The sequence below is a fragment of the Mytilus edulis genome, chromosome 13 (genome assembly GCF_963676685.1).
Source record: "Mytilus edulis chromosome 13, xbMytEdul2.2, whole genome shotgun sequence".
In the NCBI taxonomy this organism is placed as follows: Eukaryota; Metazoa; Mollusca; class Bivalvia; order Mytilida; family Mytilidae; genus Mytilus; species Mytilus edulis.
This window is the reverse complement of record NC_092356.1, coordinates 35,492,963-35,507,497: the sequence shown is the minus strand read 5'-3', so window position 1 is coordinate 35,507,497 and position 14,535 is coordinate 35,492,963. Positions and strand designations below refer to the sequence as shown.

General features: G+C 30.9%; 1 protein-coding gene across 1 annotated transcript; it reads right to left on the bottom strand.

Annotated features, from left to right (window-relative positions):
- Positions 1-5,188: 5,188 nt before the first annotated feature.
- Positions 5,189-12,737, bottom strand: LOC139500914 (type-1 angiotensin II receptor-associated protein-like). Its single transcript, XM_071289816.1, has 7 exons — positions 12,322-12,737; positions 10,180-10,214; positions 9,531-9,642; positions 8,510-8,609; positions 7,519-7,552; positions 6,573-6,685; positions 5,189-5,542 (listed from the first exon to the last, which is right to left on the bottom strand). The coding sequence occupies exons 1-7, from the start codon at positions 12,346-12,348 to the stop codon at positions 5,430-5,432; spliced, it is 534 nt and encodes a 177-aa protein (XP_071145917.1). The 5' UTR covers positions 12,349-12,737; the 3' UTR covers positions 5,189-5,429.
- Between the last annotated feature and the right edge of the window lie 1,798 nt (positions 12,738-14,535).

Sequence of the window (14,535 nt, the reverse complement as noted above, 5' to 3'; positions counted from 1 at the left end):
TATATGTGTAACAAGTTACATGTAGAAGACCCTAAACCAGTGGTTGTCATTCTTTTCTGTACAACATTTTTTTTATCGTTTTGTACATACATCTGGCCAGTAGTTTTGTAGTGTTGTAAATTGTTTTACATTTTTCATGTAAGCCTTGTATAGATTACTAAATGTTGAAGGACGTACGTACATCTATAGATGCTAACTTTTACGCTATTTGGTCTGTGTTGCAGAGCCATTTTATTGATAATTTTACATCTTTTTACTTTTAAATTTTGTCAATAAAATTAACGAAGCAAACAAAGGTTTTAAAGCATGTAACTGTAAAAGTTCGAAATACACATATGTGCATATGGTGTGACGGAGGCATATGCAAAAAGGATTATAAATTCCATCATGAAATCAAAGGAAGAAATTTGATTTCCATCAAACAAGAATCTATTTTAATTGGTTGCATCTCATATTGATAAATTATTACAAAGTTGAAATTTAATGTTTACACTTTGTTTCGTATTTCTTTCGGTTGTAAAATAATTTATTTACTTTTGTCATTTTCTTTCCAAGCAAATATAGATATATTGATCATTTAAACACCTTCTGTAAATGATAATTTTTTAAGAAGTATTGGATTGCAAACATGGCAAAATTGGGGGCTAGCATTTGCCGTTATATCATATAAGTCTTTGCCAATTCCTACAAAACTTGGCAGAAATGATGTCATTATAAGTTTTTATTGATATGATTACCATTTGGTTCTGACCAGTTGAAGAACACGATAATCAGGAACAATCTTTTGTATGAACAGATTTAGAACGCAACCAACAGAGGTATACTTGAATAATGAATAACAAAGAGCAATACCAACTGAGAAACCTTTATTTCCGTTTCGTCATTGGCATATTTGAAATATAATTATTAAAAAAACGACAACTAGAGACAATCTATTGTAAGAGATGAAGATTTCGACCACCAGAGGCGTTTATTAATACTCATAGGTGATATATGTAACCACCAGAGTCACTTTTTTAATATTAAATGATGAAGAACCCGACTACTAAACACAATCTTAAACTTTAAAAGATGATGATAATGACCACCTGCTACAATTTTTGATACTTATTAATGAAGAATCAGAACTCTTAGGGCAATCTTTAATTCTAAACGATGATAATTGTGACCACTAGAGGCAATCTTTATTTGTCATAGATGAAGACTGCGACGAATATCGGCAATCTTTAATTCTAATATATAGAGAATTCGACCGTCAGAGCCAATCTTTAATTCTTAACAATTAAGAACTCGGCCTCTAGATCCACATTTGAATAATAATTAATACAAAAAATACGATAACTACGGCAATATTTTATTCTGATAGATTAAGATCGTGACCACTATAGTCATTCATCAACTCTCATATGTTATATATGCAACCACCTGACCCCCTTTTTGATTATAATTGATGAAGAATTTGACTATTAGAAACAATCTTTATACAAGTATCACATAGATGATAACTAAACCCGACTACTAAACAAAATATTAAATTCTAATAGATGATTAATGACAATATTTAATACTTATTGATGAAGAATCAGAACGCTTAGGAGATTTATTTCCCCGAGGGTATCACCAGCCCAGTAGTCAGCATATTTTTTTTGGTGCTGACATGAATTATCATTAATATGGTTATAGTTATAAATTAACTGTTTACAAAATTTTGAATTTTTAAAGTATTAAGGCTTTGCTACCTTAGGCAAATATTACCTTAGCTGTGTTTGGCAAAACTTTTAGGAATTTTGGTCCTCAATGCTGTTTTACTTTGTACTTAATTTGGCTTCTTACTTTTTTGGATTAGAGCGTCACTGATGAGTCTTTTGTAGACGAAACGCGCGTCTGGCGTATAATAAAATTTTTAATCCTGGTATCTGTGATGAGTTTATTTAGGGCAATTTTTTATTCTTATAGATAAAGGTTTTTACCACCTTCACATGCAATCTTTACTTGATGAAAACACGACCAATGGAAGTTATAAAAATTCATCATTCATGAAGAACAGGACCATTAGAGGCAATCATTGTTTCTAATTTTTGGGGAGTTCAAATCACAGATCGTAATATTTGATATACATGTTCTTCTATTCTTTTCTTTTATTGGAACATTGATGGGTACTTTATTTATATACCACCATAAATGAACTATGCAAGCTCTTTTGGATGTCTTTTTATTTAAATTTTTGATACGAGTGCAAATCCATTCCATAATAACTATAGATAACTACAATCTGCAGAACATATATAAATATAAAGACGCCCAATGATTTGAAAGCTTGTATTTTTACTGTGTCTTTTAAAATTGAGGGTATAAATTGGCTGTTTCTCAGATTCAAAATACCTGTTTTTGTGTTTCCAAAGTTCCGGTAACCAGTACATCCTCCATCCGAAATGTTTTTAAAGTTACAAAATTTTAACGAAGAAAGCATAGCAGATGTGGCTCGTCTTATTAAACACCTGTATTATTTTAAGATAACTTGGCAGACATTAAACATTGTTAAAGTATGTAAAGAACAAACAGCTAGTCAGACTTAACACATGATACGTTTAGACTTTAGATGCAGTCTGAATTTCAATTTGTTAGACATCAACATTTATGTCATATTCACAGAATTTGATAAAGCTTTATTAAGGTTAGGAGTGAAATTATTGTTTTCTTTTACATTCATTATATGCCTGGAATTAAATTTAATATGTCAAAATTTTGTTTAAACCTTCATGGAATGTTATTACACATAGATATACTAATCCTCAGGGTCAAGAAATGGCATCAGATGAACAAGTTTGATTTGTTTATAATTTTCTGTAGTTAACTGATATATGAACTTGTTCTTATGTTGTGCTGTTTGGCCGCTGACTATATATATAAGGTAAGAAGGGTTGAGTGTTCACACAAATATTATAATCCCAAGCTAGTATATTTTTTCAGTGGTTGTAATTTGTTGAAATCTGTCTTATTAGATTTTTTTATCATTCTTTTGTAGTTTAGCAGGTAGTTTGTAATCTCAGTTAGAATTGTTTCTCTCATATGTCTGCTTAAATTTGTTAGCTGAAGCTATAGCTGCTTTAATACATTTGGAAATTTGGAAGCTCTCACTTGTTAGTAATGTGGTATTTGGTAAATGGGATCCTTGCTAGGTCTACTTGTATCTCTGACTGTGGTCACCTGACCTCGACCTCATTCTTCGATCATTGCTTCAGTTAGGTCTTTGTGTCATTTCTTGGATACTAAAACATGTTCTATTGTCCCGAGGTATTTTAGATATCTAGTAAATTATGGTCACTTATTCTAATTTTTGTTAATAAACGTCTAGTGTCAAAATTTGGAAATCTTAGATAAAATTCTTGGTCTTGTTTGACTTTAGGCTAATATTTTTGTAAGTTAAAACTTGAAGAAAAAGTTTGTTATTTTCGTTTAAAATGTGTATTTTTCCTAAGTAATTCTGAATAAAAGTTGCTTGTAAAATTCTTAATCCATGTCTTTAGGTTTTTTTTTCTTGTTCCATATTTTGACAGGAAACTATTTTGTGTATATAAATATTCATTTCTTGTGTAGAATCTTTGATAAAAGTGTATAACTTCCTTATGAATCAAGGTGTTTACTTAAGGTATAACTATCTTTGAGTAATGGGTTTATGTTTTCAGCATTTCATCTAGAACAATAAAGATAATGTCAACTATGTAAACTTAGTGTTTACAAAGTCAATACATCAATAAAGACTAGGTCAAGAATGTGTATTTAAAATATCCGAAAATATATATTCAACCTCTAAATAATAGGGTTTCCTAACTATATATTAAAGTTATAATTATTTGGTCTGATACTCCATAAAAGTTGTATCCTCGTATCTATTCGACAATGAGCAGAACTCATACAGAATAGCAAGCTATAAATGCCCTTAAGGTGGCTCGGGACTATTCGACTGCGCATAATTTCACGCATGAATTACAAAAGTATTTGTCGTAAATTCGATATAATTTTTTAAAATATTTTGATTGATTAGAAATGTTAAATCATTGTAGTTATGTGAATAATAGAATATTTTCGTTATAATCCGTATTTGTTAAAAGGGTCAAAATGACATTTCACCCATTTTCACCATTTTCCCGCCAAAATTTGGGTTTTAAGGCAAGATATTTTTTTTTCCTTATCGGTGACCTATTTTTTTTATTTGCTCATTCTTTGAAGCTATATTTCAGCTTTTTATATTACAGTTTTTGACCAAATGTCATAGAACGTTTTTTCGATAATCCGATAAAAATATGTCAACACCTCTATTTTCCCTATCATTTCATTGAAAAATGGTCCCTTTTACATACCTGTTTAAAATTAAAATTCTGAGCTTAAATGGTCCGTGACCCCCTATTTTTTTCGACCAATTTGATTCAATTTTTGTAAAGAATAAAATAACAAAAATTACGGCACTTCTGATGGAAACTTTGAATAGGCCCCGAGCCACCTTAAATGACAAATGCAAACAATCTTGTTGCCTGATTTATTTATTTTCAAAACAATAAACGAAAACAAATGTTATAACCAGAAACAAACGCCATGCAATCAATCAATTACAGGCTCTTGAATTTTGACAGACACAAAGAATGAAAACAGACATGTTTGTGAGTGCATCCCCCCTCCTCCACATAGAACAATGGTGTACCGGCACACAAATTATAAAAAATATTAATTATTGAAAATTATAACAATGCAGTGTTACAATTTAACAGAACATTCAAATATTGATTCGGAAACAAGTTTTGAAAAACCAGAACATTCAAATATGGAATTCGGAAACAAGTTTGGAAAAACTTTTACAAATCTGGGTCCCTAATCACTCCGATGTCATATCGAAACCAAAACATTTAACAATCAACAAAAGACACAAAAGACACAAAGTGTAGATCAGACAGTATTTGCAAAAACCACACAACATAGACCTTTCATGTCATTACTGAAATCCCAAAAAAAATTATATAAAAAAAAGATTTATATTTTTAAAGGAGAGGTGTATTGTGTCGTGCACAATTTAGAAATGTATGTGTCAATTTACAAGATTTGTAATGTCAATTTACAAGATTTGTAAATTTTGGATTAAATCAAAAAGAATAGTGTTACAACAAGCGGACTGTTTGCAAGAAAATCATTATAATTGTGTGATATCGTTTATTCAATTACTTTATATTAAGACTTTATCATCATCATTTTCTCAAACACGAGTTTAAACTTCATAAAAATGAGCAATTATTGGAAGTCGTACAATCTTTTTGTGAAAGATAGTACTTAGAATACTAAAATTATACTGCTGCAACGTCACAATTTCGCAAAATAAATGCTGTTTATTGTCAGATGAAGAATAGGTATGCGCTGTGATATAATTATCAATTCTGACTTTATGACGTCAAGCGACTGTCTTCCATTACTCTTGGAGTTGATGCTGTTTCTACATGACCTTCGGACGACCTGTCAATGTCATGATAAGGTCTGTAAGGGTTTCCATCTCCTCCTACAAATTAAATAAACTATATCAATACAATTGTCAATTAAAGCGAAACAGTGCTTTCGATTTAAAATAAGCGTTAATTGTCTTAATTTCTGTAATAAACAATTCTATTGGTGAAAATATTTTTTATTGAAGGAATAATTTTTATCCCATTTCCTCTCGTTTTGCATTGCTAACCTAACTGTATCAGCCCAACCTGAATATTTCCGTTTTGAGTCTATAGAATTCCCATATGTATTTTCTTTTGGTCTTTGGGTTCAACATGACTGCAATGTTTGGATATTTTAAAACTATTGATGCTTCTTATCCATTACACTAGTATGAGGGTCTGAATGGGGTTCATTTGTTTCTGTTTTCTGCAGGTGTTTAAAATTGAGAAAGGAAAGGCGGAGTGTGTCAAAGTGACAACGATCCGACCAAAGAGGCCATTTTTCTAATTTTTCTTTTTTAAACCTCCATCCGCACCCTCTATAATTGTTCCGAATGGCAATTAGTCTTACTTAATTTTAAAGATTTGTTAAACAAATATCCTCGGTGATCAAAAATCATAACCTCAAATATGCATTATAGTAACATGTGATTAAGTTTAGTTACACTGATTTTTTCCTGTGATAAGTTGGAACTTTCAAAACGAAGACGCAGTATTCGAATGATATATGTGTCTGTAAATTTAATTTATAAGCCTGGTAACTTTGATAACTATTTACAGTTATCAAAACTCTGTGCAAACGTGGTCACGCAAAATGGGCCTTATACTGTTTGGTCTTTTTCGGTTTTTAGCTCTAAAATTTTTACCGTTTTCTTAAGTTTTTAGAAAAACAACCTAATGAAGTTCAATCTACAAACACGTGTTGAACGTGTCATACATTTAACATTTGTGTTATTTATACAGTTACTCGAACATACTGATTCTCATATTAAATCTATCATGGCTAAATTCAAATAATAAACAAAAATGCCTTCGAGATCCATGTTCTAAATCAACGACTTGCGGGGTTGTTTAACAACTTTGAATCATATAAAATATGCATACCAAATCCAGGAATGTTAAATGGAAGGTTAACTGTATTCCCCTGTCTTTCTTGCCACACTTTATACAGAAAGAAAGCTGTCACTGGTTTTATTATCAGGTTTGTAATGCACATACTATTACACAGGTGAGGAAAAATATTTCATAGTGGTTAATTCGTCTTTTCAAAATTTAAAGGACCATTGGTATTTGATTGTTCATGTCGCGAGAGGAAAATAATGTCATTAGTTGCATTTTCAATTAACTGTTTACCAAACGTTTGAAGTTTTGAAATACTAAGGCATTTCTACCTAAGGAATAGATGACCATAGTCGTATTTTGCATAACTTTTAGGAATTTTTGTCCTCGATGCTCTTTAACTACGTACTTTATTATCTTTTTTGGATTCAAGCGTCACAGGTGAGTCTTTTGTAGACGAAACGCGCGTCTGGCGTTAATACAAAATTTAATCCTGTTATCTATGATGAGATTATTCATATTCAATTGTTTGTGGTGTTGTTAACAAATCGCAACATATTCTTCAAATTTGTATTTGATTTTAAAACGGTGAGTTGATTCAGATCTAAAGTAACAATATCATTAAATTGACAGTTTAATTGATAGCAATATATTTTGAATTAACGAGCCTGGTTGAAAAAAATATATAAAACATATATATATACAACAACTCGATCCAAATGTCAATCATGGTTCTGGTTGTTTTTGTATGGGGTCTAGACTTTATAATGACGATCTATATAAGAAAATACCTGTACCAAGTCAGGTGTACGATAGTTTTTATCCAGTCGTCTGATGTGTTTGAGCTTTTGATTTTGCGATTTGATAAGGGACTTTCCTTTTTAATTTTTCATTAATATTATGGAATACAGGTAATATAATTGATGTGAATTGAAAGAAAATGATATGTTAATGATCAAATACTGATAAATAATTGATGTCCAAAGGATACCCAAGACTGAATCTGTACCTATTCTTCACACTATCTGAAAGATAAAGCAACATTTTAAATATCAAATCAACTCATTTCAAAGGAGGCAAGTGATGCACTTGTTAACACTGATACAAACCATAACCTTTTCCTTATACACGAACCTGTGCACAAAATTCGCATTTTCTTTTTAATAATTCTTCATTTTTCAAAACGAGATTCGTATTATGGTATTTCTTCTACCAATATATCGATATTTACTAGACAATTGAACAACGCATACGCAAATATTGATATACACAGGGTTTATCAACATCAACCTGTCAGATAGGCGAAACAACAAATAAAAAGGGCATAAATGCATGTATAATGTAAAAATGTATTTGTTTGCATAAACCTGCACTAACTCATGAACCTGATATTCAGTGGTTGTCGTTTGTTGGTGTGGTTCATGAATGTTCTCGTTACTTATATACAGTAGACCGTTGGTTTAAGCGTTTGAATGGTTATACACTAGTCATGTTTGGTCCATGTTTAGCCAAGGCTCCGTGTTGAAGACCGTACTTTGACCAATATGGTTTGCTTTTACAAATAATGACTTGGATGGAGAGTTGTCTCAATAATTGGCACTCATATCACATCTTGAAAATCATGCATATTGAAAACCTTGAAATTTTCATAAAAAAATAATTTCTCTGGTAATTAAGTCGTTAAAATGTTAATATGGGTAATATAAATGACTGAAATTATACTAGTTTCTGTATAATGTTGCTAAAATATAAAACGAAGATGTGTTTATCTTTTTTAAAAATAATGTTGCCGTGTTTTAATTCACTAATTCGCTAATTCACTCAACTGTAGTGTTTAATAAGTAAACTTTGTGGCATGTGTGTTTTGTTGTTGTTTTTTGGAACATTTGATTTTACTGGTTTTTTTTTATATCCCAGGTTTCTAAATTTGCAGTAAATCAGGAAACTATCTCTTCCATTAGTCTATATTAGTATATACTTACCACGTTGATGAGGTACCTCGACAGTTTCGTCTGCTATAGGTTGATATATACCTAGAAATATCATGTCCTGTACAATGGTAAAGCAGTGGAGAACTAAAAACTAAGAAATAATCAAGATTGCTATTAGTGCTTTAAATTTTACATCTGTTTTGTCAATTTTGTAAATATATCTTTTTTTAATCCTTACTTGTACATATCTTCAGTCGTATATAAATTATTCCTTTGGTGAGACAGATTGCATGCATTATTCTTAAGAGCGTTTTTTAATACTATTAGTTTTTAATATGAACAAATTTGTTTATTGAGAAGAGAGGATGCAGACGATTCTAAACAGACATTCATATCCATGTTGGAACAATTTGACATTTGGAATAATTGGACAGTTAATTGGACAATTGGAATAATTGGACAGTTGGAACAATTTAACATTAAGAACATGTTAAACTTGTGAACCATGTAAAACATGTAAAACATATACAATGTATAATCAAATAAAGGTCTACCAACTCATGTCCGTAAAAAAGCGTATGTTAATCATCCCCCTATTCTGCTATGTTTTAATGGTATAATGTCTTAAGTCAAACACTAACACTACCACACCTTTCAAAAATAAGGAGTTAAATAAGTCATATGAATGTTCGTAAGTCTGTTTGGTTCAAAATAGAACAAAATATATACTAATTTGTATTTCTCTTCAAGACATATTAAACTATTGATTCAACTGCTTGACTTTCCGAAAAAAAATTGTACAAAGTTTAATTAGATTAAACAAGTGTTTTTCATTTTTCTTATGTGCTTTTCATCATGACCTGGCTCATCGTTAATATAGTTATAAAAAGCTTAACCTGACAAATATAAAATGAAAAAAGAAAGGCAAGTATGGTGACCAGATATTTGAAAATAAAAAATCGCGAACACGAGAAAACGCTTAAACACAAATTCGAAAACGAAAAACATGTCAAATTTGGAAAACGATAAAGAACCGCATCAGGCCACCATGACCTAAATTTAATAAACAAACCATGAAAACTGCTTCCGAAGATTCATTATGTACAATGGAAAATATACCAATCAGCAAAACAAACAAATTCATATAAATGTAAGAATCCGGTAAGAAGCTGGATGTTGTGGCCCTGTATCAATAGATAAAACATTGCTTTATTTAATTTTTTTTACAGAATTTGCCCGATATTTAACGGCACAGTAAGTAACTTAGATAAATACTTTTCTTTTAGTTAGCTAAATTGATACTACAATATCTGTAGAAATGATTCACAAGTTATTTTTTTTCTAAATGCAAGAAAATTGCGTCTACAACTTTGATCGTATTATACATATTATAATAGTATTTGTATGGTAAATTGTACAGAAACTTGTCCTTATATCGTTAACGTTCAAGATCGTAATGGTGGCATCTTCGAAGCATAACAGGATCCAAATATGCTCCATAAAAAAAGTTTGTAAGGGTTCCGCGGAACCCGATGTCTTGCCTACTCTTGCTGTCAATCGCTGGCTTAACAAAAGTGAGAGAAAAAAATTAATAAAAATATTCCAGTCGATACTATCTTCGATTGTAAGAAGCTTCTGTCCAAGTTTGGTAAAAATCTAGGATAAAACTGAGTCCATTCACAAGTAAAATACGCATACAAGAATTAAAATACAATACTTACCACACCGTTAAAATAAAGTGTATAATCACTGTTATCTGTAATGATAAACACACAAATTACAATAAACGTTATAACCTTCGGCGTCGCATTCATAAATAATATAAATGACGATAAAATTTTCTCAGATGATGAAGAAAAAACATGGTTTTTGTATGTATTATATACTTTATTAAAAAAAATATACCTATACACTGCAGGTAACTTTTTTTATACCGATATAATTTACTTTAATGCATATAGAATTTCTGAATCAGTTTTTATAAACTGGAACAAACAAAACACAAATAATAACAAAAATACCAAACTGCAAGGTAAATTAGAAAAAAAGTCCATTTATAATATTAAACTCAAATGTTAGACTACATCAACCAACGGGACGCATGGAAGATAACTGTCATATATCTGACAAAAAGGTGGATTAAAGCCGAGTTTTACAGCTAGCTAAACCTTTAATTTGTATGACAGTTGTTTATTGTTCCGTTATATTGACAGAAGTAGGTAAGCAATTGGTTAATTTGACAATAAATTGGGATCCATCACAGATATACAACAGAACTGAATAAAAAAAAAAAAAATTGTGCATTCTCATCTCAGGATTAACTTACGATTTCAAACTTAAAATTTTCAATTGTAATGTGAAAAAAATCCTGTCTTCATGATACTTTTGTAGATTTTCGGTGATACTCAACTATTCAAGACGGATTTCAACAAATGGAAGTTTTAATGACCTTAGCTGGATATACAGCCCTTGTACGGTCGGCCCTGGCTTGCGCCTTTTTGGGCATTAAATAATTTATTTTTTACCATATGGTAATTGACATAATAAAGAATGTGAAAAAAAAACGGATTTGAACATGTTTCATGAGCATATATGATTATTTGTTACGAACGTTGCAGTTGTAACAGTCATGTTTGTGTGACAAGCTAGGTGCAAGGCATTTATTGTTATTTGGATGAGATAAAACTTTTTTGCGCAGACATTACTGTACATAACTTTGCTAAACATTGTAAATAAACTCAGCAGAGATACCCGGATAGACATTTTGTATTTGCGCTAGTGACGTTCGAATAAAAAAAAGTTAAAAAGGCCAAACAGAGTATGAAGTTGAAGGGCATTGAGGACCCAAAAGTCCAATAAGTTTTGCCAAATACATGCAAGGTTAACTATTCCTGAGGTAGAAAAGCCTTTAGTTAGTATTTCAAAAAAAAAGTTTTGTAAACAGTTAATTTATGATTATCTCTATATCAATGATAATTCACATCAACACTCAAGTGTTGACTACTGGGCTGGTAATACCCTCGGGGGGAAACTCCACCAGCATTGGCATTCGCAGACATCACTAAACACTATTTTGTCTTTAAAGTCATGTGTACTTTGAATTTGGTAATACCCGATAAATATTTAGTTGTGATAGCTTACCCATAGACAAGTAGCATGACAAAATTAGGTCGTCAAAATTCACAGGAAGGGATCAGAAGAAACAGCGACCAGCTCGAACGAAAATAATATTGATACATCTATGCATAACTAATGCATTCGTGTAGCCACTGTGTATTGTCCATGTTGTCATCATATATTTGTACAGGGCTTATGTATTGTTTTGATGTATTTTGTGCAGAGCCTGTGTATTGTTTGAATGTATTTACCTGCAGATCTAGAGCCTGCATGTGTATTACATTTATTGTGTATTTAGCGGTTGAATGTGTATTATATGCATGAAGATGTACAGGGCTAGTGTATTGCAAGCATGTATTCCCCTTTAGGTCAGTTAACTTCTTATGTTTCCATTTATTTATATACATCCATCGCTTTCAAAAGTTTGAGTTTAAACGTTCCTGATGTTGAAAATCCAGAAACTGATTCCTCGTTATTTTTATATTGATTTGCCAACTTATATTGAAAATAAACAGAAAGGTATATTTACATGTTTATTTTGTGTTAGTCATGACAATATAAATTACCATGCTTGACTGGTAATGAAATTCAACAATAACAACAAATATATAAATTACCCTTCCTTGTTTTAATTTCCGCATTTAACATGTTTAAGACAGCTATTTCAGTTTCAACTTAATCAATTATTGTATTTTACATTAAGATACATATTTAAGGAATTATACAAACAAAACTATATGAATTACCTTCAATAAAAGTTTAGATGACTCCATTGTCCTTTAGTCATATGTTGATATAAGTATCCTTAATCCCTTCAAAATGATGTTATCATTGTCATAAGATGAAATTTTTTTCGACGCAATTGTCAATTTTCCGGTTTTTCCCGAAGTACATATACACAAAATTATGTCCGATTTATTATTAGGTGGTCTCTTCAAAGGGAAGTACATATTACACACAATTATAAACGGAGGTAAACAGTTATCTTGTACATGTGTGGAATAAAATTATTTCACGATTTAGATTAAGCCAAAAATGTTTGATGAAATCAGAGACATATATTCAAATATGTACGTTTCTGAGGAAGGAATTAAAAAAGTTAAGGAGATAAAAAAAAAAAGTAAAATCACTGTGAAAAAATACAGAATTCCGAGGAAAATTCAATCGCAAAGTCCCTAATCATATGGCAAAATCAAATTACAAAACACGTATTCCTTCATCATTTGCTATTATTTCAATAATAGATCCTCGAGAATAGTTGAAGAAGATCATTCAAAATACGTTAGGCAAGCATCAATCTATCAATCAATGCATTTTAAAATACTTAAAACTGTTTTTAAAAATGAAAAAATAGTAAAGTTGAAAAAATTCATGCACTTCAGATAATATGTTAATACCTCAATCGAAAATCAAAACCGTTCGTTTAAAATAAAAAAAAAAAACTTTGTGAAATATTGGACACTATACATTTATTTCCCGTGCCTGAGGGAAATATGAAGATTTGTTCACCCAAGAAAAATCAGATTTCACGAGGGCATCGCCCGAGGGACATATGACTTTTCGAGGGTGAACAAATCTTCATATCTCACGAAGCAAAGGGAAATGAATGTTTTATTCCGCTGTCTATATTTTTCACTTTTTTTTACTTCTGAATATAAAATTTACATAATTGTTTTCTTATCTGTTTTGTTTTAAAACTAAACACAACATCCACAATGATAACCAGTACCGATTTAAAGTTAATCATTTATTTATCCATTCTTTTCTTATTCTTTTTAGACTTGAAATAATTTTTAAAGAAAACCCTATCAAAATGTTTTATTTAAACATTAATCGCAGGTAACGTCGCACATGGCAATCCTGGCGTTCAGAGGGGAATATGATACTCAGAGGGGAATAAGAAGTTTTGTTCGACGTCAGGTGTGATAGTTTAAACCAATTAAATGTTGATTTCGCTATCCAAATCAACATGCAGTGGAATAAAATGTGTTATTAACAACTCAGCATTAAAAATGCACAGAGAAACACATTGGAGGGGGGGGGAAGGGGTGAAAAACAAAAAGGTTAAGAAAAACATAAATATGTAACACCACGGACAAAATCGAAAAAGATGAAAAGAAAAGCAACGGTCAACAAAACACTACATAGAAAACGTAACATTTAATATAGGCAACAGTAGTGTACCGCTGATTAATAGTCATAAATTGATTAAATAAGGGAAAACAAATCCGTGTTAAAAAATAAAACCGAGAGAAACGCATTACATATAAGAGGAAAACAACGGAACAATAGAAGCACTGCCCTGCTTAATAAACAAACGACAACATATATAAAAACAAACTATTTGACCTGCCTTTATTCCTGACTTGATACAGGATATTTTAACATGGTTAAGAAAAAAAATTAGCAAGCTTAACCTGCCTCTTATAAATTAATATGGCAATGTAAAGAAATACTGCACAAAATGACAACATTATTATGTAGGTTAATTCATATTTATTTGAATAAAACACATACGTTACTATGTTGAATAATACACGTACACAGAAAACTAAACCTTCAACACAAACCCCGCATAAAACGAGATTGATGATCAACTAAGGTGCTCTGAACAGGTCAATATTTCCTTGTGGGGGTTTTGGCGTGTTTGTTTGGTGTGTTATTTGGGTTGGTTTATTTATTTATTTATTTTTTTATTTTTTATTTTTTTTGGGGGGGGGGCGTTTTTAAATAAGTTTTGAAGACTTTTACGTTCAAATGTTAACGTTAAAATAGATAAGTCATTTGTGTCTTTTATCTTTTCTTGTATGTCGATTATTTCTATGTGTGTCGATTTGGTAGATCAAGCCCTTTTACTTGTATTTGGATAAAACCCATACATTACTATGCCGATAATAGACATACACAGAAAGCTAAACCTTCAACAGAAACCCCACATAAAACGAGTATGTTGATCAACT